This window comes from Xenia sp. Carnegie-2017, unplaced genomic scaffold (genome assembly GCF_021976095.1).
Source record: "Xenia sp. Carnegie-2017 unplaced genomic scaffold, XeniaSp_v1 HiC_scaffold_1, whole genome shotgun sequence".
NCBI lineage: Eukaryota > Metazoa > Cnidaria > Anthozoa > Malacalcyonacea > Xeniidae > Xenia > Xenia sp. Carnegie-2017.
In genome coordinates, this window is record NW_025813402.1 from 6,673,253 (window position 1) to 6,699,170 (window position 25,918).

Genomic DNA, 25,918 nt, shown 5'->3' on the forward strand with positions numbered 1-25,918 from the left:
ATGTTAGAATTTCAACGAATATTTGTTCGTATAGCAGAAGTCAGCACCATTTTTAACTACTTGGGTCGAGATTTGGGTTAGGTTGCATTTGCCTTGTTGCATGTTTTTGATAATGGTTTCACATGATGAGAGTCTGTCGTTGAATGCATCAAAAATATAGTGAATAGAAACTTTTTCAAACTTTCAAAAAGTATGTTGGAATGGTTTGTGTAGAAAACTTGCACCAATTTTCTGCGCTGTTTGACCGTGTCAGAAAAGTGACAACACATGCGTTAGTCATTGCGCTATAATGGTAGCAAGCTCAAGCGTTCTTTCTACTACCGGATTTCTATCACATTTTTGCAATTAACGCTTTTCGCCACGTTCATTTGTTGTTGCGCAAAATGGTGGCACGAGTCATAATGTAAATATATTTGTAAACAAATTGACCAATCGTGTGAAATCTTTAAATGTTTGGAATGTCCAATTACTTTTCTATGGAGATCAATGGGGCTGTGAAATGACTTTTAAATGCTAACACGAGATTATTACGAAATTGGGAAGACGTTGATTAAACGGGCTTCAATGCAAATGAATTTTTTGCCATTGGTCATAAGAATTACGCTCGTATTTGCTTTTCTCATCCTTCATAAAGTACATTAAGTCAAAATTATGTTTCTTATACCAAGGCAGGTTTCATCACACACAATCGTTAATGTGTTAACGAAAGCATACTTCAATACTTCCCAATGGAAATGACGCGAAGCTCTTCATGACAGATGAAAAATTGACCTCCTCAGTGGGTCAAGTTATTCAATAAAGTGACCTTTTTTGGCAGGAATTTAAACAACACTATTTTTATGTGGTAACCTTTTATGGGGCTACATTGCATTTTCTATGAATGGTTTTTACGCAGCAAAAAATTTTTTCCATGCTCGTGTCCCGCCGTTGTTCAGTCACGAATCCAAAACCGAGTTCCCAACCGCTTGATCCGTTTAAAGGTTTGCTCTCTAAATTTAGTCAAATGTGAGACGTATTTGCTAAATAAGCAAACAAAGGTTTATGCTGCGACGCTAGTTAGTCGTTATGGACTTAGCTTCGTTCATGCTGAGGTCCTTAAGCCGCCTCGTAAAAAACTGTGATTTATATGAAGATAGTTGCGTATACACAACCACACAAGATGATAAGCACACAGGAAAGCATTATTGAATATCTGTATGTGGTTTGTCAAAATTTTCATAGGTTTCTGTTACCAATACTCTATAATAGTTTGGGTATATTATTCAAACACCTGGCGTTCGCAGAAAAACACGCAAACATCGTAAGCCTTTTTTCATCATAAATAAGGAATATAATTTATGTTAGTTATGTGTAGTATATCAGCTCAGAAAACTGTCATGTCGTTTGCCAAACATCACGTTGAAGTTTGAAAGATATCTCCCCTGAAGACTACGGGGGCGTCAAAGATCAATTCAATGGATTACTGGGTGGATTTTACATCAACCGTATGTCAGTGCTCATTACCTGTGATTGAATGTAAACCAAGTCACTTATTTGCACAGTATTATTGTTATATTCTAAATATTTTCTCAACATCATAGTATCATTGATGAAAAAATGTCCACAAAAAAACAGCAGATGGTCAGAACAGTCGAGAATACACCGCGTGATAAAGTGGATTTTCACTGCTTTGGTATTCTCACGGTGTCGCGGTCCCTTGTCGGCCCGTTTGGCCAACTTCGAAAAAATGAAAATGTAAAAATGATTTGTTTACATACCATCCTCGTGAGCTTTACCTCCACGATGGCACTCTCGAAAACTTAATTACGATCTCAATTCCGACAACGTCATGAAGCGTTCAAAAACAAAACAAGGGAAAACCTTAAAAGAAAAGAATTTGGCACATAATTTGACCTTGGATTCTTCTTATCTTCCCGGTTGTCCATAAACAACTTTTACGTTTTATGAAATTGGGTTAGCTGTGACCCTGTGACCGTGGCTGTCACCACCACGGCTCAGAAGAACACCGAGACACGTGACCTCCCAACATGAGTTACCTAGGCAACATGAGGAAAACAACATGGCGGCTCGAGATGAGATCAAAATCTCCCAAAAGACATCAATTTTGCCTCCTATAATATGTGCATGGAACCAAAAGAAAAAAAACTCGCATTTACCGCATCCGGTACAGAATGTGGAGAAAATTTATGATTTAAAAAGATTTTGTAAGCTGCTTTGTGAATGGTATGAGGTTTGGCGAGGTTGGCAGAAAGAGGTGTTATTGTGTACCTTGACAGAGAAATGTTCGGTGAATTTACTTGTCTTGCTATCTACAATCCTTAAACCAGTATTCCATAGAGAATTTTTGTTCAGATTAAGTGGTCAATACACTAATTTTAAACGTGAAAATTCCCAAAAGTCGACGACAAAATTTCGAAGGCCAAGAACAAGAGGCAACAATGTAGAGAAAGACTTAATCAACGGCAAAGATTTCGACAAGAAACAAAGCTGCAAAGCAAACAAAAAGCTTTTTCATGACGAGTTTCGAGAAATTACTGGTTGCGGTGTATTTCAGGGAACAAAAGATAAAAAACTGTGTAAAAAAAGGCCGTCCTTTAAATCAAGGAGATGTGGAACACCATCAAATGAAAGTATAGAATCTGTGAATAGTTCTTTTACTGATTGGAGACGGCAAAAATTATCAAACAAACTAATTGATTATCAAAAAATGTCTGACACGAAAGTCTCAAACCCAATATTTTTTAATGCATTTGAGGAGAGTAGATTACGCCATGTACACACGGGAAACGTTTACAAATCTGGAGAAAAAATTTCAAGATTTTTCTCAGCAACTCGTTACAATTGCTTGAGTGAAATGAAAGCTAAGCTTGTTGGCTCAGAATCTTGGCAAAATCAACTAGATCAAAAGTGTTTCAAGCATGAACGATGGTGGTCTGATGATATGAATGAAAATTTTTTTGTTCATGCTCAAGGGTCAAATCTATGGAAACAATTCACAAGAAAACTTTGTGAAGTCAATAAGGTTAGTAAGTACATATCATGTTGGTTATCAATAGTTATCCATGATTATCCATATGTTGGTTATCAATAGTTATCCAAGATTATCCATATGTTGGTTATCAATAGTTATCCAAGATTATCCATATGTTGGTTATCAATAGTTATCCATGATTATCCATATGTTGGTTATCAATAGTTATCCAAGATTATCCATATGTTGGTTATCAATAGTTATCCATGATTATCCATATGTTGGTTATCAATAGTTATCCAAGATTATCCATATGTTGGTTATCAATAGTTATCCAAGATTATCCATATGTTGGTTATCAATAGTTATCCATGATTATCCATATGTTGGTAATCAATAGTTATCCAAGATTATCCATATGTTGGTAATCAATAGTTATCCATGATTATCCATATGTTGGTAATCAATAGTTATCCAAGATTATCCATATGTTGGTTATCAATAGTTATCCATGATTATCCATGTAATTTCATGAGTAATTGAATTTTCTAACAGCAGATGGATGAATACAGTGACCATGAAAAGGTCAATGTCATATCTGAAGTTATCAAAAGCTCAGAACCAGAGCAAATCAACTTTTTTACCCAATGTTTGATACAAAGGTAAAGTGGGATTTATTAAATCCTTGAAAATTTATAAAATATTGTTATTGAATTATTTACTTTTACAGTTTCTTTAATTATATTTGTGCGCAACTCGTTTTAGATTGATTCAGATAGTTTATACCTTACAAATGGCTAGTTTGTTTGTGTTCAATGGTCAATATATTTATGTAGCTTGTTAATTATTTAGAGCAAGTTTATTAAGAAAGTTGTGAATTATGGGATATACATATCTGTTTAAATATATACTTATAATTTCTGTATCTCTCAGGTTAAAGAATCACACAGACGTAACTATACTTCCTGATCAGACGTTGCTTCAAGTGTTTTCTAATCTTGATGCTGAAACATTGTGTCTATTATCAATGGTAAATTTTCATACTTTTCATAGATGCTATCATAAGAGATGCTAAGCAAGGAGTAGAGATTATAGGCAATGATAGTAGATGATAAAGGATAATAGACAATGATAGCGATCATAAGAACTTCTAGGCAATGGTAAGAGATGATAAGTTATAATATGAGATGATAAACATTGATAGACGATGATATAAGATGTTAAGCGATGATAAACAATGAAAGACAATGATATAAGAGGATAAACGATGATAAACTTATAGGCAATGAAAAGAAATAGATGGCATGCAATGATAAGCGATGGTAAACAAAGATAGATGATAAGAGATGATAAACGATGATAAACGATGATAAACGATGATAAACGATGATAAACGATGATTGGCGATGATGGGCGATGATAAGAGATATTTTATCTGTCAATCATTTCCATTTCAGTTGCAAGATATATTAATGTATAAATTAACAGCGAAATATTACTTTTAGCGAAATAATACTTTTCCTCAGTTTCCAAAAGGTTTGTGCAAAACATAGACAGCCTACTTCGTAAAGGATATGTCACCAAGATTTCATAATTTTCCTTGTTAAATATCTTTAATCACAATCAAGGCTTACTCGGGATGTTGAGCAAATATATCTCTAAATAATCTATTGCTAATGCTTCTTAAAAATCGGATAATTTATTTGTAACTTAACGGCTTAGTTTCAACTTAAAATAGTTTGTTCACATAACAATAGGTGTCAAAACGTTGGCGTTATTTGGCTGAAGATGATTATCTATGGAAAAAAAAGTGCTTAGAGTTAGGTACAAAATTATTTAGTATGTTAAAGAAATTCTTTATCGAAAATTATCCTTCGAGGTAATCGATGTTGATTTGCACATTAGACTCCTTCTCTTTAAGAAAGTTAACTGTTTGACAACATAATTGTTAATATTTTGAAAAAATACCCTCAACTTTTTGTGACTTTAGTTGAAGTGGATCTTTCAACTGTATTTTTGGCTTAATTCAAAGTTTTAATTCAAAAAAATTCGCGCCGGTTTTTTGCAATTGCTGTGTGTTCTTTGTGTTTTGTGTTTGACCTTAAACCAGAAAAAAGTTAAAATTTGATAGACTGTAATTCATTTTTTTCACCCATGTGTTCATAAGTGAAGTAATTCTATGAAGTTCTGTCAATAATTGTTATGATCATCACCTTTATCTGTATCTGCAGGTTTATCCAATGGTGTTAAAAATATCGTGTCACTTATTGAGAATTTTGCTGAAAACCGTTCAGTAGACTGGAAACGAGCGTACAAAGAAGTATATCAAATGCTAATAAATGAGAGAAAAATGGAAAAAGAAAAGGAGATGGAGGGTAAGAAATAAATAGATTAAAGTAGTTATCTAGGGAGTGTGGCTGTAGACCTGTTAGTGGGTTGAGTAGTTATCTAGAGAGTGTGGCTGTAGACCTGTTAGTGGGTTGAGTAGTTATCTAGGGAGTGTGGCTGTAGACCTGTTAGTGGGTTGAGTAGTTATCTAGGGAGTGTGGCTGTAGACCTGTTAGTGGGTTGAGTAGTTCTCTAGGGAGTGTGGCTGTAGACCCGTTAGTGGGTTGAGTAGTTATCTAGAGAGTGTGGCTGTAGACCCGTTAGTGGGTTGAGTAGTTATCTAGGAGTGTGGCTGTAGACCTGTTAGTGGGTTGAGTAGTTATCTAGGGAGTGTGGCTGTAGACCTGTTAGTGGGTTAAGTAGTTATCTAGGGAGTGTGGCTGTAGACCTGTTAGTGGGTTGAGTAGTTCTCTAGAGAGTGTGGCTGTAGACCCGTTAGTGGGTTGAGTAGTTATCTAGAGAGTGTGGCTGTAGACCTGTTAGTGGGTTGAGTAGTTATCTAGGGAGTGTGGCTGTAGACCCGTTAGTGGGTTGAGTAGTTATCTAGGAGTGTGGCTGTAGACCTGTTAGTGGGTTGAGTAGTTATCTAGAGAGTGTGGCTGTAGACCCGTTAGTGGGTTGAGTAGTTATCTAGGGAGTGTGGCGGTAGACCCGTTAGTGGGTTGAGTAGTTATCTAGGAGTGTGGCTGTAGACCTGTTAGTGGGTTGAGTAGTTATCTAGGGAGTGTGGCTGTAGACCCGTTAGTGGGTTGAGTAGTTATCTAGAGAGTGTGGCTGTAGACCTGTTAGTGGGTTGAGTAGTTATCTAGGGAGTGTGGCTGTAGACCCGTTAGTGGGTTGAGTAGTTATCTAGGGAGTGTGGCTGTAGACCTGTTAGTGGGTTGAGTAGTTATCTAGGGAGTGTGGCTGTAGACCTGTTAGTGTGTTGAGTAGTTATCTAGGGAGTGTGGCTGTAGACCTGTTAGTGGGTTGAGTAGTTATCTAGGGAGTGTGGCTGTAGACCTGTTAGTGGGTTGAGTAGTTATCTAGGGAGTGTGGCTGTAGACCCGTTAGTAGGTTGAGTAGTTCTCTAGGGAGTGTGGCTGTAGACCCGTTAGTGGGTTGAGTAGTTATCTAGGGTGTGGCTGTAGACCCGTTAGTGGGTTGAGTAGTTATCTAGAGAGTGTGGCTGTAGACCTGTTAGTGGGTTGAGTAGTTATCTAGGGAGTGTGGCTGTAGACCCGTTAGTGGGTTGAGTAGTTATCTAGGGAGTGTGGCTGTAGACCTGTTAGTGGGTCGAGTAGTTATCTAGGGAGTGTGGCGGTAGACCCGTTAGTGGGTTGAGTAGTTATCTAGGAGTGTGGCTGTAGACCCGTTAGTGGGTTGAGTAGTTATCTAGGGTGTGGCTGTAGACCCGTTAGTGGGTTGAGTAGTTATCTAGGGAGTGTGGCTGTAGACCTGTTAGTGGGTTGAGTAGTTATCTAGAGAGTGTGGCTGTAGACCCGTTAGTGGGTTGAGTAGTTATCTAGGGAGTGTGGCGGTAGACCCGTTAGTGGGTTGAGTAGTTATCTAGGAGTGTGGCTGTAGACCCGTTAGTGGGTTGAGTAGTTATCTAGGGAGTGTGGCTGTAGACCTGTTAGTGGGTTGAGTAGTTATCTAGGGAGTGTGGCTGTAGACCCGTTAGTGGGTTGATAAGTTTGTTTGAAAATGAAATCTTTCTCGTTTCCAATCATTATGGTATACTTTCATGTTCAACAGAGCTTGAAATCTAGACTGTGTTTTTTATAAGTAATTGTCTATCATGATATGACTTATGGATAATGAGGGATACTTGTGGTTGTTATACAATTGTTTATCACGTTACGACTTATGGATAATGTGGGATACTTGTGGTTGTTATACAATTGTTATTTATATTTCCGTATAGAATCTGTGAGCACATCATCAGACTCCCAATTTGGTAAGTTGAATCGTGTTGAGAAAAAATGAATTTTCTTTTCTATTGATACAGTGCTGTTTACATGATATAATGAATTTTTCTTTTTATTTGTTAAAACATGATAATATTTTTTTTAAAAGAATATTCTTATTTAACTCTTAGATAGTGAAAGTGAAGAAGATGATGATTACAATAATCGAACACAAGCAAGTGCAGCGGCAGAAGGAAGTATGTAGGTTATGTTGTTCATTATGTTTTTACGGGTCAGTGTCGTAGCTTAAAGAGGGTAGAAAGCAATTGTCATCATCTATTATAGCTTGATTATATAAATATGCCCCCCCTCTCAATTACATCACGCAATATGTATTTAAGGAATCTCTTCTTTAGATATAAACGTTTAATGAAAGATTGACTTTTGACGTTATGCTCTCTGATATCGATAAACGAAGTCAAAAACACACTAGGAAACTTAAATTTTCTTATTGTTTCTCCTAATTTTTATTTTTGTAACTATCATCCGTTTAGTTGTTTTGGATTGTTTAGCTATAAAGTTTTAGATTTACTTTGCGTCTTTATATCCTTACTTAGTGACGACGGACATTCAACTTGCATACCTTGATCTTTCACCAAAATTGGACGTTGTATCGTCCAAGTGTTTTGACGAAAATGAAATTTTGATTCGTGGAGATCTCGCATCAGTACGGGAAAATGCTTCATCTGAATTGCAGAACAAAAAGCAGAATGTTGATCAAGAGGAAATTGCTTTTGATGTTCGAACAAATAAAGTTCAACCTCGTAATGAAATCGTAAATAGGAAATATACTTTTTCATTTTTCTGTTTTATTTTTCTTTTTTTCAATGATTGTTTTGTCATCTATTTACAGGAAAATTTTCAAAACGAAAGCCACCAAATGATTACTCTAACTGTCTTGGATGTAAAATCTGTCAAAAGAGTACGCAAACTTCAAGTAAATGATGTGTTTTTACTATTTGTACATAATTATGCTGTGATGTTGTTATTTGTACAAAGTGATGAAGTCTTGTGCTGTTCTATACTTGTAAATTGTCAACTTAAATAAAATTTTTAGGGACATCTGGATGGCGTATATGCAGTACAATTTGACAGAAAACGATGTTTGACAGGATCAGCTGATCGTTTATTGAGGTATTTTCAAAGCCTGATTGCTTTCTATCGATGCCAAGGGATAATAAATGATTAAGTTGAACTATCTATTAATGCTGGGGGGGGGTCTTATTATTTGCATGTGTCATTGCCAGAAACAGGAATTCTTGCAAACACTGTTAAATATGTTTGTTTATTTGACGTTTTAAACTTTCATCTATAGAATGTGGGATGTACGAAGTGGTCGAACCATTAGCACTATGACAGGTCACTTGGTAAGTACTGAACACAAAAAAGCAATATTGACTTTGCTTAGATCGACCGTAGTAAGCATATATTTTAATGTTTCGCGTAAGAATTTAAAGAGTAACAAAATTTCTTCAAAATATTTCATATTTATATGGTTAAAGGGTGGAGTACGATGTGCCCTATTTGACAGAGAGAAGATAATAAGTGGATCATGGGATGCAACAGTTATGGTAAGAAAAACGAGTTGAACCAGAACTAACGTTTATCACTTTGTTTCATAAAACAACCATTCTTCAGTAGCATTATTATTTGGATCTGTTTACGAATGTTTTTTTTAGATCTGGGACATCATTAAGTTTACATGTCTTGCCGTCTTGCGCGGTCATCAAGGATGTGTTTCTTGCCTTGGATGTAATAAAGTTTATATGTAAGTAGAAACTACTTACTAATCTCCCCCCCTGATGTATTGTTCTTTTCTTAATACCTCCAGCTTTGTGAGGAATATTTGTTCATTAGATTGCTAAAGCAACCCAGTCATGGTTTTCTTTTTCTTAATACCTCCAGCTTTGTGAGGAATATTTGTTCATTAGATTGCTAAAGCAACCCAGTCATGGTTTTCTTTTCTTAATACCTCCAGCTTTGTGAGGAATATTTGTTCATTAGATTGCTAAAGCAACCCAGTCATGGTTTTCTTTTCTTAATACCTCCAGCTTTGTGAGGAATATTTGTTCATTAGATTGCTAAAGCAACCCAGTCATGGTTTTCTTTTCTTAATACCTCCAGCTTTGTGAGGAATATTTGTTCATTAGATTGCTAAAGCAACCCAGTCATGGTTTTCTTTTCTTAATACCTCCAGCTTTGTGAGGAATATTTGTTCATTAGATTGCTAAAGCAACCCAGTCATGGTTTTCTTTTCTTAATACCTCCAGCTTTGTGAGGAATATTTGTTCATTAGATTGCTAAAGCAACCCAGTCATGGTTTTCTTTTCTTAATACCTCCAGCTTTGTGAGGAATATTTGTTCATTAGATTGCTAAAGCAACCCAGTCATGGTTTTCTTTTCTTAATACCTCCAGCTTTGTGAGGAATATTTGTTCATTAGATTGCTAAAGCAACCCAGTCATGGTTTTCTTTTCTTAATACCTCCAGCTTTGTGAGGAATATTTGTTCATTAGATTGCTAAAGCAACCCAGTCATGGTTTTCTTTTAATACCTCCAGCTTTGTGAGGAATATTTGTTCATTAGATTGCTAAAGCAACCCAGTCATGGTTTTCTTTTCTTAATACCTCCAGCTTTGTGAGGAATATTTGTTCATTAGATTGCTAAAGCAACCCAGTCATGGTTTTCTTTTCTTTGAATCTGAGTTTTATCTTCTAGTGTGAGCGGATCACATGATATGACTGCAAGAGTGTGGGATGGGGATACATGGGAATGTTTGCATGTCCTCGAGGGGCACTTAGGTATTTTATTGTTAACAACGCTAAGACATATGTTCTACCAGAAAATTGTATAATATCGGTACATGTAATATATGAAATTTTGTTTATTTAGGTGAAGTAACTTGTCTTTATTTGAGTGAAAAACTTCTTTTGACTGGATCAACCGACAAGTACGGGTTATAAAGCAAGGAATTTTGTTTAATTTTTATATGATAGTTTAATGAATAGTTAGAGTACTTAACTGATGTATACCTTTTAAAAAGAACAATCAAATTATGGAATCTTCAAACTGGGAAATGTGCGAAAACTTTACTTGGCCACAATAATGCAGTTTTATCAGTTCAGGTAAGCTGTACAACTTTTACCATTGAAACTATGTGCTTCTTTTACTTAAAATTATTTGTATTACTTCTATCAATATTGCTTTTACGTGTACTTTTTTCCACTTGTATAACTTTGATGACTAAAGGTATTACTCGTTCCAGGGTTGTCGTGCTCTCGTCATCAGTGGCTCAAGCGAAGGCAAGATTATGTTTTGGAATATTCGATTTGGGTCACCTGTAGCAATCATCCAAGCTCATGATGGTCCTTGTAACTCCATTGATATATGGGGAGACCATTTTCTCTCTGGTGGAGGGTACGTTGCTTTTCTTTTTATTAATGAGAAGTTACATTAAAATTATTCTTGATCATTTCTGTTTATTGCATTTTTAGGGATGCGTTAGTAAAACAGTGGGATATTGGTACAATGACCTGTCTACGTACTCTGCAAGGTCACAGAGGACCCGTTCAAAGTGTCAAGGTAATTTACGAGATATGTTCACAATGCTCATTTTGCTACGTTTTTCACATGTTTTTTTTTCGTGGTTAGATGAACTGGAATCGTATCATCTCTTCGTCTGAAGACGGAACTGTAAGAATATGGGATTTGGAAGATCACTTGCACAAGGTAGTTCAAATATTCCATTTGTTGTTTCTCTTCTTGCGTTTCGTGAATACAATTATCAGGACGCATTTTGATTTTTACTCAGTTTGACACAACACGTCATTATTAAGATTGTAAAATGATTGGCTACTACCTTATTGATGTCTATCGTTTATCACTGTATGGCTATGTTCAATATTTCTCATTACTCTCTGCTTGCTTCTCCTCTAGTGTCTACCTCTACAATCTCTTATTACTCTCTGTTTGCCTCTAGTGTCTACCACTACAATCCCTTATTACTTTCTGTTTGCCTCTAGTTTCTACCACTATAAACCCTTATTGCTCTCTATTTGCCTCTAATGTCTACTTCCACAATCCCTTATTTCTCTCTGTTTGCCTCTAGTGTCTACCACTACAATCCCATATTACTCTCTGTTCACCTCTAGTGTCTACCTCTACAATCTCTTATTACTCTCTGTTCACCTCTAGTGTCTACCACTACAGACCCTTATTATTCCCTGCTTGCCCCTTGTGTATACCACTGCAATCCCTTATAAATCTCTGTTCACCTCTTGTATCTACCACTGCCTAATAGTAAATGTGTTATTTTTTCAAATTTTATTTATTTCATTATTTAGTTTGGTGAACAACATGAGGAATACGTAAATTCTGTGCTTTCTTTCAACATACTTGAACTTGAAGAAGACAAATCATGAAGGTAAACTGCGCTGTTCATAAACAATATCAAATCGTAATATTTCATATTCACCTCTATTATGACAATGTGATCATATTTATCGCTATTTTTTAAATATATACTGCATGCAAATGTACAACTTACAATGGTTATAATACGAACACTTGGAACGGAAATTTTTGTATGTAAAACTGTAAACTTTACCAAATCAGAAAAGTGAATTTTATGAATGAATTCTGATAATGTGATTGTTTCAACCATATTGGCTACCTCAATACTCAAGAACACACATTCAATATTATGGTTAACTTTATACAACATATTCTTTACTTCTTTTTCCTATTTACATATAAAATCAATGTAGCTGAATTTTTATTTTCTTAAAATTTTGGCTGCTTTACTTTGGAAAGAAATTGAATATTAAAATGCCACTATAAAACAAATTCTATAATATAAATAAAAGCTACAACTACAAATACATCGATAAAAAATTGTTAAACATCCATTTCACGATTTGACGGATCTTTATTTCTTGTCAATATCTTACTCACACTACGTAGAACGCGACTAATTTCTCTACGATCAAATTGTTTCTTCAGAGTTTTTCTTGTTTAAATTATTTAGAAAACATTTTTTAAAAGTTGAAGTAATCGGACACTTTTAAAATTTACAATAATAAACAAATTGAAGTTTTAATTTTTCTTCAATGCTTACAATAGATGAAATGGCTGATTATAAATCTGATTAAAAAAAATTTATGCTTTTTATTCTAGGTTTATTTTCATTCATACAGTAGCGAAGCCTATCCGAACTTTAACTTCTTAAACTCTAATTTATCAGCAAAATTATTTATAAATTATTTATAAAATAAACTTTATTTATCTTTTTCCTTTGTAGAAGAAAAAATTGGTTTGCTTTGTAGCGTCGTTCTCATAAAATTAGTTTTATTCCTCCTAAATTCTTAATTTTTGTTTTTAATATTGTCATCATTGACCACATTTAAAAGATGCAATGATTTAAAGACTTTGTCCGTTATATATTTTATCAGCGATATAACTTCGTTCACTTTTAAGTCTTCGAAGCGTTTCCTGTAGTTCATATACTGAGCTTGATCCATGAAACAGTGAAAGTTTTTCCAAAGTACTTCTTCTATGTTGTCCGGAGAGTTTCTGACCAGTTGCCTGTGTTATCCATGGATGTTCTAAAGCTTCAATGGCATTTATGCGCTCATTTTGATCTTTTACTAACATCTCTTGAATGAGATCGTTTGCAAGGAAAGATACCGGCTCTCCGTCGACATTGCCAGAAAAATTCACCTCCGTTCCTATAATGGCATTGAAAAGTTTCCTCGTATCTTCTGACCAAAATGGAGGTGATCCATATAACAAAATGTACATTATTACACCACAAGACCACACATCTACCGGGTAACCAAGCGCCACTTCCATTATTGTCTCCGGCGCTAAATACAATGGTGCACCGCTTGGTGCACATTCAATACGTGTCTTCTCTTCCTCTAGTTTTCGTGCCAGCCCAAAGTCTACTAATTTTACGATACTTTTTGAGCCTGGTAAATTTTTATCTTCACATAGCATAATGTTGTCTGGCTTTACATCACGATGAATTATATGGTTTTTGTGTAAGTAAGCCAAGGCTTTTAGCAGTTGTTTTATGTACAGACAAGCGTTCTCCTCGCTATACTTTGACTTTTTTAATATTTCATCAAAAAGATTGTTACCGGACGCTAACTCCATGACAAAGAAGAATTTGTTATCTTGCAAGAAGCACTCATATAGTGTTATAATGTTCTTGTGTTCTAAACTGCTCCAAATTGTTGCTTCTTGTACTGCACGTCTGTAAGAGTCGTCTGACAACGAAGCTTTTTGTATTTTAACAGCATAATCAATGCTTGCATCGTCTTTACATTTGTAAACTTTGCCGTATGTTCCCCCGTTAATAAATTCACACTTTGTATATTTTGCGTAGAAATCACTGCGAAGTTCCAGTTTGCAGTTTTTCATTTCCTGTGATGTCTACAAGTGAATGTTATTGTGAGTTGACGTCAACATTTTCATCACAAATGTTATAGATTTGCTTTGTTTTCACCTTGGCCTTGTTAAGTGTATTCAATGTTCGGAAACGACTGTGGAGTTTATTTATTTTGTATAGTTATATATCGACCCTTTCAAGTTGAATGACTATCTTGTGAATTTGCAAATAATCTCATTCATTCACTCTATGACGAATTTTGTTGATGAACTTCTTGATTAATGTCTTTTGTAAAATGATGTTATCTCATCAAATGCTTTATTCTTTCCATCACACTTGTCAACATCTGCAACTCTGTAAAAAATAACACCTTCCTGTGGACTGTTTGTCATCACGGAATAATCTACATGCGCATTTTCCCATAGATTGAGAGATAAGCTCTTGAAATCGAAATAACACGAAAGAAGTGAGATTATCACACATGTTGTAGTTTCGTAAAACTAGTACTCATTGTGCAGATCAATTAAAGAGTCGCATTTGAATTTATAGAGTTCAAAGATCAACTATCTAGCACATTCCTCTATAGTCTTAGCTTAATATTGTGGTAGTTTTTTATCATCTCAAATCTTTCCATTTTTACACCTGAACTTCGCTATTTTACTTATGGCGTTGACTTCAATCTCAGTTAATGTAGATAAAAAATCTTTGGATGGAAGGAAAGTTGGAAATTCAACAAGAGATTGTATATTGCCAATCTTTTTATTCATAATTCGTGTTCTTCAGTTTGTTGCTTTGTGGAAATGAACTTTTTATGGCTTTGCGATGCCAAGGAAGGAAAACCATAATGGTTAACAAATCTAAATTTGTAGAATTTTTTGCCCTATGATATCAAATGAAATCATGGATGAATAATGAATTTGGAAAAATTTGGAAAATTGTTTGACATCATCATGTCCATGGTGGGATTAAAGATTACTACTATGGTGGATTAGATTTAGGATTTCGATTTTTCATGTCCAACCGAGCCAGCGATCATCAGTGACTATAAGCCCTGAATTTAAGTCGCGAGCTCCCCACGTCCTTTCTCCTTCATGTGGCCATCCGAAGAAAATCTGGTAAAGTATAAGTCTTTAAGAACAATATTTTCTCGTTATCTGAGAATGTTTTTGGGTTGCTGTACGTTTTAAACAGTTTCTGATAGTTTATTTTATCTTCCTTTTTAAGCACGGTTTCTAAGATGCAAATTTTCGTCAAGACTTTGACGGGAAAGACCATCACTTTGGAGGTAAGAAGGTTCACGTGTTCTTATTGCCAAACCAATAAAACATAACATTACTGCCTTTATGAGTAAGCTTTTTATCGATTCTTTCAGGTCGAACCAAGTGATACTATTGAAAATGTAAAAACAAAAATCCAAGATAAAGAAGGTCGTACATATATTCTTTGATATGTCTTCAGTTTATACATAAATAGCATTGTATTATGATATAGTTCAAAAATTCAGTCCAATAGTCAAGGAAATTTTTTCCCTTTCCTTTTCAGGTATTCCACCTGATCAACAGCGATTGATTTTTGCTGGAAAACAGTTGGAAGATGGCCGAACTCTTAGTGACTACAACATTCAAAAAGAGTCAACTCTTCATCTTGTTCTTCGACTCCGAGGAGGTGGGAAAAAGAAAAAAAAGACTTACACCACCCCCAAAAAAATAAAGCATAAGAAAAAGAAGGTAATTTACACATTAAAGCTATTATGCTACATTCATTAACTTGATAGAACAACCATTGTGTATACTTCAGGTTAAACTAGCTGTGTTAAAGTATTACAAGGTAGACGAAAATGGAAAGATCACACGCTTAAGACGAGAGTGTCAATCAGAATCATGTGGTGCGGGAGTTTTTATGGCAAGTCATTTTGATCGCCAGTATTGTGGAAAATGTCATTTGACTTATGTGTTTAACAAACCTAATGAAGGCAAATAAATGAATCTTTTTGTCTTTATAGTGTAGAACCATAATAAGTCTGTGTAATAAAACCACTTTCAATCAAACATATTTTTGTGTGTTTCTTTATTGCTAGCATTTATTTGTACAATCTCCTATCTTAAAAGAAAGATGTTATTTTTGAGTAATGGCTACGACAAACATTTCAATTTTGAATCTGTCATATTACTGTTGCTTCAGTATTTGTTTAGATACTGTGGAAGATTTATAAGAAAAACTATTTTTTGTGCAGGTGAAGAAAATGATAGCAATTAACCAATTTTAAATACGTCATAATTAGCTCAAATCAATCCTTCGGAATAACAACTGTCATGGCTGATGTATCGGAGAAAAAACCAGAAAAAATTTATAATGATTTTAAAGAGGTATTACAGCGTTGTTGCGATCTTGAAAACACTCTTCTCAAGAATGTTCATTTGCTGAATTGCATTAAGAATAAAGAGGAATTTGCAATGGAACAACTAGCAACAAGCGAAAAAGACTTTGAAACTGTAAGAAAAAGTACGGAAACACTGAAATGCGAAATTGACGAAAACGACGTTGAATCGGAAAGGTTAATAGACCGAAAAAACTTGCGACAAAGATTGGAAAACACACAAAAACTTTACGAAAAAAGTAAAGCGGTATTTAAACAATTACTGCAGGAAATTGAGCCAGAAAATTGTCCAAAATCTTGTAATGACAATATATGAAATGTAATTGTGTAAATTTTCATTTGTTGTTTGACTTTAAATGTATTTCAATATGATTAGTCGTTAACGCTTCTGCTGAAGTCATGTAGCAAATCATAAATCTCTTTAGTTGCTGTCACTTGTGCACGAACATGTGACAGATAGTCAGAGTAAACTTGCGTTGACATGTCTGATTCTGATGCATCTGGATTGCTTGTAAACATATTGCTTTCATTGGCCTGGATGAACGCTGTTCTTGCAACCATCTGGAAATAAATTAAAAAGCTTTCATACTTAGCTTATAACGTTTAAATCAATTCATATTTCATGTTTTTGACCACCTACAATATTACATTCCATCATGTCACAAGTATGATGAAATTCTTCTAAAGCTTTTGCCAACTTTGCATTTTGTTGTCCCAATGTGAGCTCCCTAAGACATAAACATGAAACATATTCATTATCATTAAAAAGTTTCAATTATTCTAGTAAGTCCAATATGAGCACCAACCCATCTCCGGTATTAACTGGTTCTTCAGATAATTGTAACTGCACCACTACACTGGCTTGCTCAAACAAACTCTACATAAAACCAAACATCATGTATAACATAAGCAAAGCCTTGTTGTTTGATTTATGATGATTATGGTTATTCCTACCATTACAACTTCCCTCAATAATGGTATGGAGGATTTCACTTTTGAGACTGGATCATCTGGTTCTTTAGATTTGTTTGTCATTTGAGAATTAGATTGTGGAAGTTGTGTTTGATTTGCATTACCCAATTGACCGCTTGATTGTGCAGCAGTGGCCATTTTCGAATTTTTTGTGTAATGTTGAATCAAAATGTGACTCTGACGGTCATATTATCAATCATTTCAGTTCAAGTCATGTTCACCACAAGGTATCTCATTGTTCTAAGAAAGCCGTAAACACAGAAAGTCAAGTCAATACCATTTGTCAATATACGCATGCTCACACTCACATTAAGTGGGGAGGCGGGATATCTAAAAGGTAAAAACAAACAATGGCTACGTCGCCTACATGTTGGTATTTTGGACATTTATCCATCAATTCTTTGGTTTCAAACGTTCAAATTGCTTGCAACGAAGATTTGATTGCTGCTCCATATAACGAGAAGTGTTTTGGCGTATGGAATATGAAAAAGCTTTGCGATAATGTAAGAATTGGGAGGGAAGCTGTCGTAAATAAATAAAAGTTTTGATGTAGTAAAAATATTGAAAGCCAAAATGCTCTTTTATAGTTTAATTTGTGAGAAAAATATCTGGAAGTACTTTTTATCTGTATTTTTATTATAAATTGCGCTTATTTCAGCCGATACTTTTTCATAAACACAAGAATATTATCACAGCACTGTCTTTTGGGAGCAAAAGTGAACCAATTATACTGGCAAGTGGTTCAGAAGATTGTGTTGTTGTTTGGTTCTTGGAAAAAAATTTTAATGATGATGGTGAGAACTAGTTTTCCAAATCTACATGATTGTCTGACTTCAGACATCTATTCTTATTCACTGTCTTTTGCTTGCAGGCAAGTTTTGCCATAAAATAAGAGATATCACTGTTGCCAAAGACTTGGGCTCGGTACAACACATCAGCTTTGATAAATCGCAAAACCTTATTAGTCTATGTGTTGGTAATGAAGTCTGGATTATCAAAATTGAGGTTTGCTATTGGGTGGTGTCAATGAAAAGTTAATGTGTTTTTTTAGTGAATAAATTTCATCAATTTAGACTTGTGAATTGAATGCTATCATCAAAGGTCATCATGGCAATGTAAATGCATCAAAATTCAGCCCACATGAAGATAATTCAATTGTAACTATTTCTGATGATAGGACCTTCAAGGTTTCATCAACTTTCCTTCAGTATTTTACTTTATTTCATTACTGGAAAAGACAAACATGAGTTTTTATGAGACAAAGTCATGAATGTTTTTAGATTTTTGATTACAAGGCAGGATCTGTTCTTTATCATTCAGCCATCATCTCTGGTAATCATATTTTTTTTATTGTCTGTGCATTAAATCATCAAATTATCTTTGATTTTTATTAATTTTTAAGCATATCCCTTCCTTTCCATTGATTTCCATTTATATCGTAACAAATTTAGTCTTGGTTCAGTTGATGGAATGGTTTGTATGAGTTTGCTTTTCTATATTTAATTTTCTTGCTTTTTATTTTTCAATGTAGTTATTCCTATTTTATGCATGAACATTGAAATCACATCCCTCCCTATGAATTTGTTGTTCTATTTAATGACTAAATCATTGTTGTTCATTTTAGAACATTAAAATTTCTTAATTTTTTGTATGAGCGTTTATTCTATGACAAGTAAATAATAAGATCAACTTTACCCTTTCCAATACCTTAGGTAAGAACTTATTCATTGGAAGGAGAATTTAAGTGCCTTCGTTCTATGGATTTGAACAAGTGCTATGCTCAATATCTGAATGGAAATCATGTTGAGATTGATTCTGAACTTGAGTCAAGTTTAGCAGTGATTGGACTTTGTTATAATAGATATTTTACTTCCACACATGCACTTTATGACAAGAATCACTATGCTATCAGGTCAGTTTCGTAGATGAAAGGTTTGTAATTCTTCAACCATTGTCCCTCCCTTCTGTCTTCTTCATAAATACATATCAATGAGCAATAGAGAAAAATGTATTAAGCACATTAAAGAACTCCTTTGATGGGCAAACATTAAATGTACATTGCCAACCTTCTTATTCATATAACTTTATTTGCAGTGAACTTGATGAGAGTGATGTGTTAGTGTGTGCAACTGTAAGTGCCATATTTGTTATTGATGTCAGCACTTGTCAACCTGTCAAGATGTTGGATTACCGCGGTAAATATCTGCGGAAAATTCAGTGTGTACTCACACATCAAAGTTTCAGCAACTATTCTTTAATATGCTATCTTTAGAACTGATTCCCAATGTTGATGAACCTTCCAAATTATGTGCTATCTCACTCAGCGGTTCCTGTGTGTTTGACCAACAACAAGAAAAAGTTTGACATTTCAAAAAACGTTCAACTTTGAACAATAAAACCATCATGTTTTTATGCCACATTTTTTATTCCTATTTTTTCAACAGATTATCTGTGCGTTTGGAAATCTATTTGACACCTCGATAAGTCTTCTTCACGTCAATTTAGCATTGAAAAAACATTCTGTTGTTGAAGAAATGGTATGCAGCTCTTAGAAACCGTCTTCTTTCATTTTCGGAAGAACGAATTCTAGGGCTACGTTCCTGCTTATCATCGTCAAAGCGTTCGGAGTTTCACTGCGGACAATTTTCACTTTATAAATTAAAAGTCTGATATTTTTTTAATTTAGCGTTCTAGAAACTCTAACTTCGTCGGCGATAAGTTTGATGATGGCTCAACGGACAATGAAAAATTCGAACTGTCCGTTTTGTCCAGGTAAATGATGACAGTACAGTGTAATGCTTTTTGTCTGTACTTAAAATTATACATCTTTTATAGAGTTTGTTTGAGAAAGAATTCACCATTGAGAGCAGAATTAGTACCAAAAGATCATGACAAAATTCTGCCTAAACGCGTTGTCAAGAGTAAGTTTTTTTTACGTTGTTCAAAGCTTTAAATCTCATTTACTTTATATTGATTTCTATGTTTGTAAATGTAGATCGTCCAGGTTAGTATAGTCCTGAGAAGGACTGTTTTTGTTGTTGTTGACTGACGTTTCGACAACCTTAGCGGTAGTCTTTATCAGAGTCAAAAGTCTTTTTGAATCTGAAGATGACTACCGCTAAGGTTGTCGAAACGTCAGTCAACAACAACAAAAACAGTCCTTCTCAGGACTTTATTAACCTGGACGATCATCATTTACAAACATATAACGATACTCCCGGGTTCAAACCATTTACTTTAAATTGACTTCTCCTGTCTATGATGTCTTCTTTTACCATAAAGATCCCGAATTGAATGCAAAAAAGAATAAAGGCACCGTCGTAGATCATCCTGTCACATTTAGGAAAATAATAAAATCTTCTGGTTATTCTGCTTCACCAAGGCAAGTTCATTGTTCGATCATTATTTCCACCTTTTCAGTTAAATCATATGTGATATACTTATGGGATGAATTTTTCGATTACTTGGACTTTTTTAAGTAGTTTAAAATATCAAGAGTTCATTCGTGCCCTCCCTTACACTCCTTAAGACATTAAACTTTAAAAATACTCGTCAGTTGCATGTGTTCAAATGACTGTAAAATAATTAAATATTTGAACAATACTTATAGTAACTATTGTTTTTTTAGAAATAAGATGTTTTCTCCAAAACTCAATCCAACTAAACAACCTCATGCAGGTAAAAGTCTTGAAAAGACAAATGAATCGAAGCAAAGAGCGCTTCATAGGTATAGTGAGAAACTTAGGATTTGTTTTTCAAACTTTAATCATACTTACAAAGTGTTTCTATCGTAGCGAAAACGAAGTATTATTATCGAACTATGTTATCCCTGAGGAATTAGAAGAGAGAATTAATATCTGCTCATCGTCTGTTGTCATAAATCAAATCAAATTTAATCGTAAGTTTAAATGACGTAATATCACATGACGATTGGTAATCGTCCTGATATCGTTTTGTTTTAATTTTAGATAATGGAAAGAAACTGGCTTGTGGCTTGGCTAATAACACCGCGTGTATGATAGATTCGACGCACACTAGTAAACAAAAAATATTTACAGGTATATTAAGGTTAAGTTAAAGAACATTGGTAAAATTGATTATCATTTTGGAAGAATACCTAGTCGCTACGTATTTTATTCCTTGATTCGATTGGCTACAGTTATCTGTACATCTTCTTTAATGAAACTTGACTACTATCGTTGACAAATTTCCATTTTATTTAGGAACTTTAATTTTCTCTACACTTTTCATCAAGGTCATAACGGTGAAGTTCACTCAGTTAATTGGAGCTTTGACGGACAATATCTTCTCACGAGCTCCAAAGATAATACCGCATGCTTATGGAGTGCGGGCACGACTGAACCATTGATATCATTTAATCGTCAAAATTACGCATCAAAGTCGACGACCAAGGTTTTTTTTATTTATCTTCTGTATCTTATACGGTCTTTTACATAATGCAGGAGGATAGTGTTAATTTATAATGTTCCGTGTCAAGTCTTGTTCGTTGAATGAACATTCTATTTATCAAATTTTATAATTGAATCTTTTTTACGGATTTTCAAGTCTTTATATAATGGAAATATTTAAATCTGCTTTAGCATTTATCTTATAGGATAATCTTTATCTTATAGGATAATCTTTATCTTATAGGATAATCCAATTTTTTGCAAAGGCTTAAATAGAGCAGCATTTTACTATGTTGACAAATTCATCCTGATCAGCTCCGGAAATTTCCTGCACTTATACAAATACCATTTGGATTTTAACAAGGACGATCTTAAGAGGTAAATGAAATTGTAAAGTGTAATCACATAACACGAAACAATGAGACGAAAAACTCTTGTAAAAAAATTAATTTGCTGTCAACATTTTGATAAAGCGTCATGCAACCACCGGAAGTTATTGTAAGTTCATTGCCCAAAGTAAATTCTTTTTTTACTGGGGATAATTTGTGTAATTTTCTTTGCAGATATCGGAGCAAAGGTCATTACAAACTGGTCACATCCTTGTCTCTTGATAAAGCTTTAAATATGACAAGTTTTACTTGTATAAACGGATTTTATTCTTGTATCCTTTTATGTTTAGCATTGTGCCTGTATAATTGACCAAAACTCCCGCATTTCTCCTCTCCACTTCTTACTTAAAAGCTTGGAAACCAGATTAGATGTTTTTCCTTAAATTCCTAGCTCTCCAGACATCGTAATTTGTGCAGGATCTTCCAGATCAATACAAGTATTTGATATGAATGTTGAACGTAGTCTGAGAACTCTTGAAGATGTTCACACAAGGAGCGTTCACTGTGTACAAATGAACGAGGTTAGAAAAAGATTTCGGTGGAATATGGAATTGCAACAGGGCAACGCCGTATCTTTACATCTTATTTTTTGTTAGGGGTCCAAGACCTTCTCACTCCCCTCTCAATGCTATGATCTATTTTTAACTGGAGCTGTTGCTGATGGTGTCAAAATTTGGGATTTAAGGAACACGAGGTGAAAAAAAGCAATGTTCAGTTTTTAATCAACATTCGTGTAATATTACATTCTAAAAAATCAGCTTTCACTTATTTTTAGTGCAAAGTTTGTAACATTGCTGTTTGTAGTTTTTTAAAGGCAGTTTTTTAAGCTTTGCACTATCCTTAAATGTTTAGTTTTCATGATCATGCAAGAACTTCAAACTTCATATAGATTATGCCGTATGTGACAGCGATAAAAAAATTGACATTTCATTTCGTCGCTACATTTAAAACCTAAAAGATGTGCATTATTATCCGTACTTTTTGAAGCATCTGCCATTTTAGAATTTTAACTGTGAAAATGTACACGTGAACTTTTCGAGGAGACATTTGCAGACCTTTCTTGTAGATGTGTTCGCAAATATGAAGGTCACGTAAGTCGAACTCATCCAGTTGGTGTGATGTGGAGTCCGTGTGGAAAATATTTCGCTGTCGGATCTGAAGATAAATCTGTAAGTTGTCGATATAGGCAAGCATTGATTTTTGTTAAAATCTAGTGCAGATCTACGCACATTTGACCAATGGCACTTAAAAAATCCCACAGTCTTATAGAAGTATCTACTTTCTCAACTTATGACATCAGCACCACTTTGGTGTTGGTTATTTGCGAATGCTTTGTGTTGAACTGCATTCTTGCTGTGCAGTATTTTTAGTTTTGGGCGAGAGATATTTATGTTTCAAACTCTTCAAGAACTGTCATTTTTCTCCACTCTCGAATTCCGTGTTAATAACCGTGTTTTACCCCCCAAACAGGCATACATCTACGATATTCGTCATAACTATCCTTTTAAACGAATTTCAAAACATTCTGATGTTGTGGTTGACGTTGCTTTTCATCCAAATAAATCACAGGTATAATGTAGCGAGCAAAAGTTGTGTTTCTTCGTAATGCTTTTTGTTCCTTGTTTCTGAGTAACTTGATGAAAAGAGCTAAAGAAGTTAATATACTTAAACTTCAGCTTGTTACAGCCACATTGGATGGAAAGATATATTTTTACATCGACAAGACATGATGATAACTTCCTGGACAATTCATCGTGAGTACAAGTAACGATCTACGGGTGTTACCTTGCGTGCGTCATTCAGGTAACTTCAACATGTCTCCATTTAAGGTGATATTTTACGACTTATTAGATTGACCTGATAACCATCGTTTTTCGATCAATCAATTATCAATTTGACATCATGTTATGTTCATAAAGCCAGTTTACTGGATAGCCCTTTCTAAATATGGATTATTCGAAGACGTATCCATGTCAGAAATTTTGAAATTTGACGTTTGGACGCACGTAATGATGTAATCACGTTTGGACGCACGTAATGATGTAATAATTTTAACTATTGACAATTCAATGTAAACAAATTTATCTTTACTAATGCTTCTATGCTATTCTTAAAAAGTAAGATTATTAGTTTTTGGTCAATCAAAACGGAATCAATCTTATTTAATGTCCCATAACAATAATGATGTAATCACGAGTTTCAGCTTTTAACACGTGCCTCTTATGCAAAGCTACGCCATCATTGCGCAGTTAATAGCATTATTTGATCATTTGATCAGATATTACCAGCTTTGCCTTTTCATAACAAAATTGCTCGAATTTCGTAAATTGTTACCTTGGCCACTTCTTCTAGGCGTTCACTTTTACTCTTCCGCTGGGCGGAATGACGTCTTTAATGTGGACGGAAGTTCGTCGAGTGATCAATCAAAAAACCGCGATGTTTTTTGACGAGAACGATGCAAAGTATTGGCAATGAAATTCGTTAACTATTTCCATCGTATACAGCTACTTTCATGTTCGGGCAGCTATTAAAAGCGATTGATTAACGAAAATATAATGCAATTGTAGTTCAATAGTTAAGACTTGCGTTTTAATTCATTTTGTTGATACATATGTCTTAATTAAATATTCTGTCATGTGACCTGTCACGGAAGCTAACTGTTGAGCATTGCAACATTTGAACTTTTATGCGGGGAGTGCGGCCTTATTACAAGAAGATAGGAATGAATTAAACTTGCTCTGATTTCATGCTTAATACCCGCAAATTACTAGAACAGAAGTACTGTCTAATTATTAAAAAGTATTGAAAGGTTTTGGAACTCATATAGTTTCGTTCCAGAGCGTATTCGGACGTCGATTACACTGGTAAGTTGACATATAATTTTCAGATTATCGCGCTTAAAGTTTCAAATGGATTTTGTTGCTTGAGTTTAGTTTACCAAACAGTTTATATTTGTTGATGATTGTGCGTAGTATTGTCGCTAATCCCTCAGTATTTTATTTAGTAATTCGTATTGCAATATTTATGCGAATTATAATGCATTTTAGAGTGGTTCTTGGTAAGATTCAATGATAGATTTGAACGAGAAACCGCGACGAAGTTTTAAACGGAAATTCGAAGAAAATGACCGATCTCAACCAAAAGAAACTTTACTCGATATTTCTGTTTCAAAGTTAGCTAAGGCTCATACTAAAGTAAATCTTGAACCATCTTTAAGAAAGACTGTTATGATTGTTAATACTATTCGAAAACTTGAATACGAAATAGAAATCGGACGAACAAAAACGCCGAACCATTCAAATTCTTATCGCCATTGTTCTCGGCAGACAACAAGCGACGAAAACACGAGGCAAGTTGATTCTACTGTATTTACACTGGTACGAACTCAAATTTCGATAGAGAAAGACGAGGAAAGCATTAAACCAACGTTGGATTCATGGAAAGGGGAATTTAATTTAGAAAACAATTCAGAAACGTCAAAAAACAGGTGTTCTAATAATACTACAACAATTGTAAAATCGTGTCCAAGCGACGATACGTTCATTGATCTAGCAAAATCTACCGAAATGAAATTCAAGAACAGATTTGACGATGCTGCTGTTTTGACGTCTTCGAACATTCTTACAACAGCTGAATGTGAAATAAATTTTTCAGAAGTTGATATTTCACTGTACGATTTTGATTCGTGGTCGGAATGTGGTCCTCAAATACCTTCTATTGATGATTCTGAACCAGTTTATACTATAAGACCAACTACTTTCTATAAACGATGTTGCGATGACTTGAAATTGGAAAAGTCTAATGAAACTAGTTTGGTAGATGATCTTGACCAAATCATGCAAGTGTTAGTTAGTATTTGATTGTGTTTTCACCACGAAGAAGCGACTTCTCTGTCGAACTGTATGACTATATCATTTCATGTAAATGTGTCTTCTCCTTTTCTATTTATACGGTTTTTAATCTCTGGGTATATGATGTCGGGTTTTGCATTTATTTGATATTTGTATTTAGCTAACTTATTAAACATTTGATAATGGTTATCAAAAAATATATATTGATCAAATGAACGGCAT

The 25,918-nt window shown here is 34.5% G+C and overlaps 7 protein-coding genes and 1 long non-coding RNA gene across 9 annotated transcripts; 5 read left to right on the forward strand and 3 right to left on the reverse strand.

The window, feature by feature from the left end:
• Positions 1–1,243: 1,243 nt before the first annotated feature.
• On the forward strand, positions 1,244–12,563 carry LOC124443500 (F-box/WD repeat-containing protein pof1-like). Of its 2 annotated transcripts, XM_046993962.1 has the most exons (21): positions 1,244–3,022; positions 3,527–3,633; positions 3,905–4,001; positions 4,729–4,795; positions 5,203–5,346; positions 7,266–7,298; positions 7,440–7,505; positions 7,866–8,083; positions 8,162–8,245; positions 8,366–8,442; positions 8,624–8,675; positions 8,811–8,879; positions 8,988–9,076; positions 10,026–10,108; positions 10,200–10,257; positions 10,351–10,432; positions 10,573–10,724; positions 10,802–10,889; positions 10,959–11,036; positions 11,651–11,730; positions 12,483–12,563. In XM_046993962.1, the coding sequence occupies exons 1-20, from the start codon at positions 2,060–2,062 to the stop codon at positions 11,726–11,728; spliced, it is 2,685 nt and encodes an 894-aa protein (XP_046849918.1). In that variant the 5' UTR covers positions 1,244–2,059; the 3' UTR covers positions 11,729–11,730; positions 12,483–12,563. The 2 variants fall into 2 exon arrangements, with proteins under 2 accessions (XP_046849918.1, XP_046849912.1); XM_046993956.1 differs by lacking the exon at positions 12,483–12,563 and having other exon boundaries at positions 11,651–11,943.
• Positions 10,071–23,992, forward strand: LOC124443515 (WD repeat-containing protein 27-like). Its single transcript, XM_046993971.1, has 26 exons — positions 10,071–10,081; positions 17,385–17,550; positions 17,706–17,841; positions 17,919–18,052; positions 18,121–18,234; positions 18,328–18,379; positions 18,450–18,520; positions 18,760–18,959; positions 19,142–19,242; positions 19,320–19,405; positions 19,492–19,584; positions 19,734–19,819; positions 19,883–19,968; positions 20,330–20,429; positions 20,676–20,774; positions 20,842–20,945; positions 21,016–21,105; positions 21,303–21,460; positions 21,701–21,834; positions 22,020–22,117; positions 22,245–22,366; positions 22,442–22,539; positions 22,912–23,014; positions 23,316–23,414; positions 23,522–23,599; positions 23,675–23,992. Exons 2-25 carry the CDS (start codon positions 17,398–17,400, stop codon positions 23,573–23,575), a joined length of 2,571 nt encoding a protein of 856 aa, XP_046849927.1. The 5' UTR covers positions 10,071–10,081; positions 17,385–17,397; the 3' UTR covers positions 23,576–23,599; positions 23,675–23,992.
• LOC124443526 (myosin light chain kinase A-like) lies at positions 12,008–14,193 on the reverse strand. The gene has a single exon (XM_046993982.1). The coding sequence runs from the start codon at positions 13,728–13,730 to the stop codon at positions 12,726–12,728; it is 1,005 nt and encodes a 334-aa protein (XP_046849938.1). The 5' UTR covers positions 13,731–14,193; the 3' UTR covers positions 12,008–12,725.
• LOC124443556 (ubiquitin-40S ribosomal protein S27a) lies at positions 14,707–15,746 on the forward strand. The gene is made up of 5 exons (XM_046994017.1): positions 14,707–14,813; positions 14,923–14,983; positions 15,071–15,125; positions 15,241–15,425; positions 15,496–15,746. Exons 2-5 carry the CDS (start codon positions 14,936–14,938, stop codon positions 15,676–15,678), a joined length of 471 nt encoding a protein of 156 aa, XP_046849973.1. The 5' UTR covers positions 14,707–14,813; positions 14,923–14,935; the 3' UTR covers positions 15,679–15,746.
• Positions 15,851–16,672, forward strand: LOC124443560. The gene is made up of 2 exons (XM_046994030.1): positions 15,851–16,064; positions 16,134–16,672. The coding sequence occupies exons 1-2, from the start codon at positions 16,011–16,013 to the stop codon at positions 16,389–16,391; spliced, it is 312 nt and encodes a 103-aa protein (XP_046849986.1). The 5' UTR covers positions 15,851–16,010; the 3' UTR covers positions 16,392–16,672.
• On the reverse strand, positions 16,361–17,333 carry LOC124443548 (mediator of RNA polymerase II transcription subunit 29-like). The gene is made up of 4 exons (XM_046994005.1): positions 17,030–17,333; positions 16,882–16,952; positions 16,716–16,803; positions 16,361–16,636 (listed from the first exon to the last, which is right to left on the reverse strand). Exons 1-4 carry the CDS (start codon positions 17,183–17,185, stop codon positions 16,448–16,450), a joined length of 504 nt encoding a protein of 167 aa, XP_046849961.1. The 5' UTR covers positions 17,186–17,333; the 3' UTR covers positions 16,361–16,447.
• On the reverse strand, positions 22,541–24,219 carry LOC124443584. Its single transcript, XR_006947681.1, has 2 exons — positions 24,180–24,219; positions 22,541–23,000 (listed from the first exon to the last, which is right to left on the reverse strand). It is a non-coding gene; the product is annotated as an uncharacterized LOC124443584 (long non-coding RNA).
• Positions 24,220–24,492: 273 nt separating this feature from the next.
• On the forward strand, positions 24,493–25,912 carry LOC124443537. The gene is made up of 2 exons (XM_046993993.1): positions 24,493–24,709; positions 24,893–25,912. Exon 2 carries the CDS (start codon positions 24,914–24,916, stop codon positions 25,703–25,705), a length of 792 nt encoding a protein of 263 aa, XP_046849949.1. The 5' UTR covers positions 24,493–24,709; positions 24,893–24,913; the 3' UTR covers positions 25,706–25,912.
• The last annotated feature ends 6 nt before the right edge of the window (positions 25,913–25,918 follow it).

What these genes read in the sequence shown, in the direction of transcription:
- LOC124443537 (XM_046993993.1), top strand. Translation starts at nt 24,914, where the DNA reads ATGATAGATTTGAACGAGAAACCGCGACGAAGTTTTAAACGGAAATTC.
- LOC124443526 (XM_046993982.1), bottom strand. Translation starts at nt 13,730, where the DNA reads ATGAAAAACTGCAAACTGGAACTTCGCAGTGATTTCTACGCAAAATAT.
- LOC124443515 (XM_046993971.1), top strand. Translation starts at nt 17,398, where the DNA reads ATGGCTACGTCGCCTACATGTTGGTATTTTGGACATTTATCCATCAAT. An exon ending in AAAAAATTTTAATGATGATG is followed by an intron (nt 17,842 to 17,918) that starts GTGAGAACTAGT and finishes TTTTGCTTGCAG; the next exon opens with GCAAGTTTTGCCATAAAATA. An exon ending in TCTGGATTATCAAAATTGAG is followed by an intron (nt 18,053 to 18,120) that starts GTTTGCTATTGG and finishes TCATCAATTTAG; the next exon opens with ACTTGTGAATTGAATGCTAT.
- LOC124443560 (XM_046994030.1), top strand. Translation starts at nt 16,011, where the DNA reads ATGGCTGATGTATCGGAGAAAAAACCAGAAAAAATTTATAATGATTTT. An exon ending in TTTATAATGATTTTAAAGAG is followed by an intron (nt 16,065 to 16,133) that starts GTATTACAGCGT and finishes AATTGCATTAAG; the next exon opens with AATAAAGAGGAATTTGCAAT.
- LOC124443556 (XM_046994017.1), top strand. Translation starts at nt 14,936, where the DNA reads ATGCAAATTTTCGTCAAGACTTTGACGGGAAAGACCATCACTTTGGAG. An exon ending in GAAAGACCATCACTTTGGAG is followed by an intron (nt 14,984 to 15,070) that starts GTAAGAAGGTTC and finishes CGATTCTTTCAG; the next exon opens with GTCGAACCAAGTGATACTAT. An exon ending in AAAAATCCAAGATAAAGAAG is followed by an intron (nt 15,126 to 15,240) that starts GTCGTACATATA and finishes TTTCCTTTTCAG; the next exon opens with GTATTCCACCTGATCAACAG.
- LOC124443500 (XM_046993962.1), top strand. Translation starts at nt 2,060, where the DNA reads ATGGCGGCTCGAGATGAGATCAAAATCTCCCAAAAGACATCAATTTTG. An exon ending in ATCATCAGACTCCCAATTTG is followed by an intron (nt 7,299 to 7,439) that starts GTAAGTTGAATC and finishes TTTAACTCTTAG; the next exon opens with ATAGTGAAAGTGAAGAAGAT. An exon ending in TTCAACCTCGTAATGAAATC is followed by an intron (nt 8,084 to 8,161) that starts GTAAATAGGAAA and finishes ATCTATTTACAG; the next exon opens with GAAAATTTTCAAAACGAAAG.
- LOC124443548 (XM_046994005.1), bottom strand. Translation starts at nt 17,185, where the DNA reads ATGGCCACTGCTGCACAATCAAGCGGTCAATTGGGTAATGCAAATCAA. An exon ending in TATTGAGGGAAGTTGTAATG is followed by an intron (nt 16,953 to 17,029) that starts GTAGGAATAACC and finishes GGTTTTATGTAG; the next exon opens with AGTTTGTTTGAGCAAGCCAG. An exon ending in CCAGTTAATACCGGAGATGG is followed by an intron (nt 16,804 to 16,881) that starts GTTGGTGCTCAT and finishes TTTATGTCTTAG; the next exon opens with GGAGCTCACATTGGGACAAC.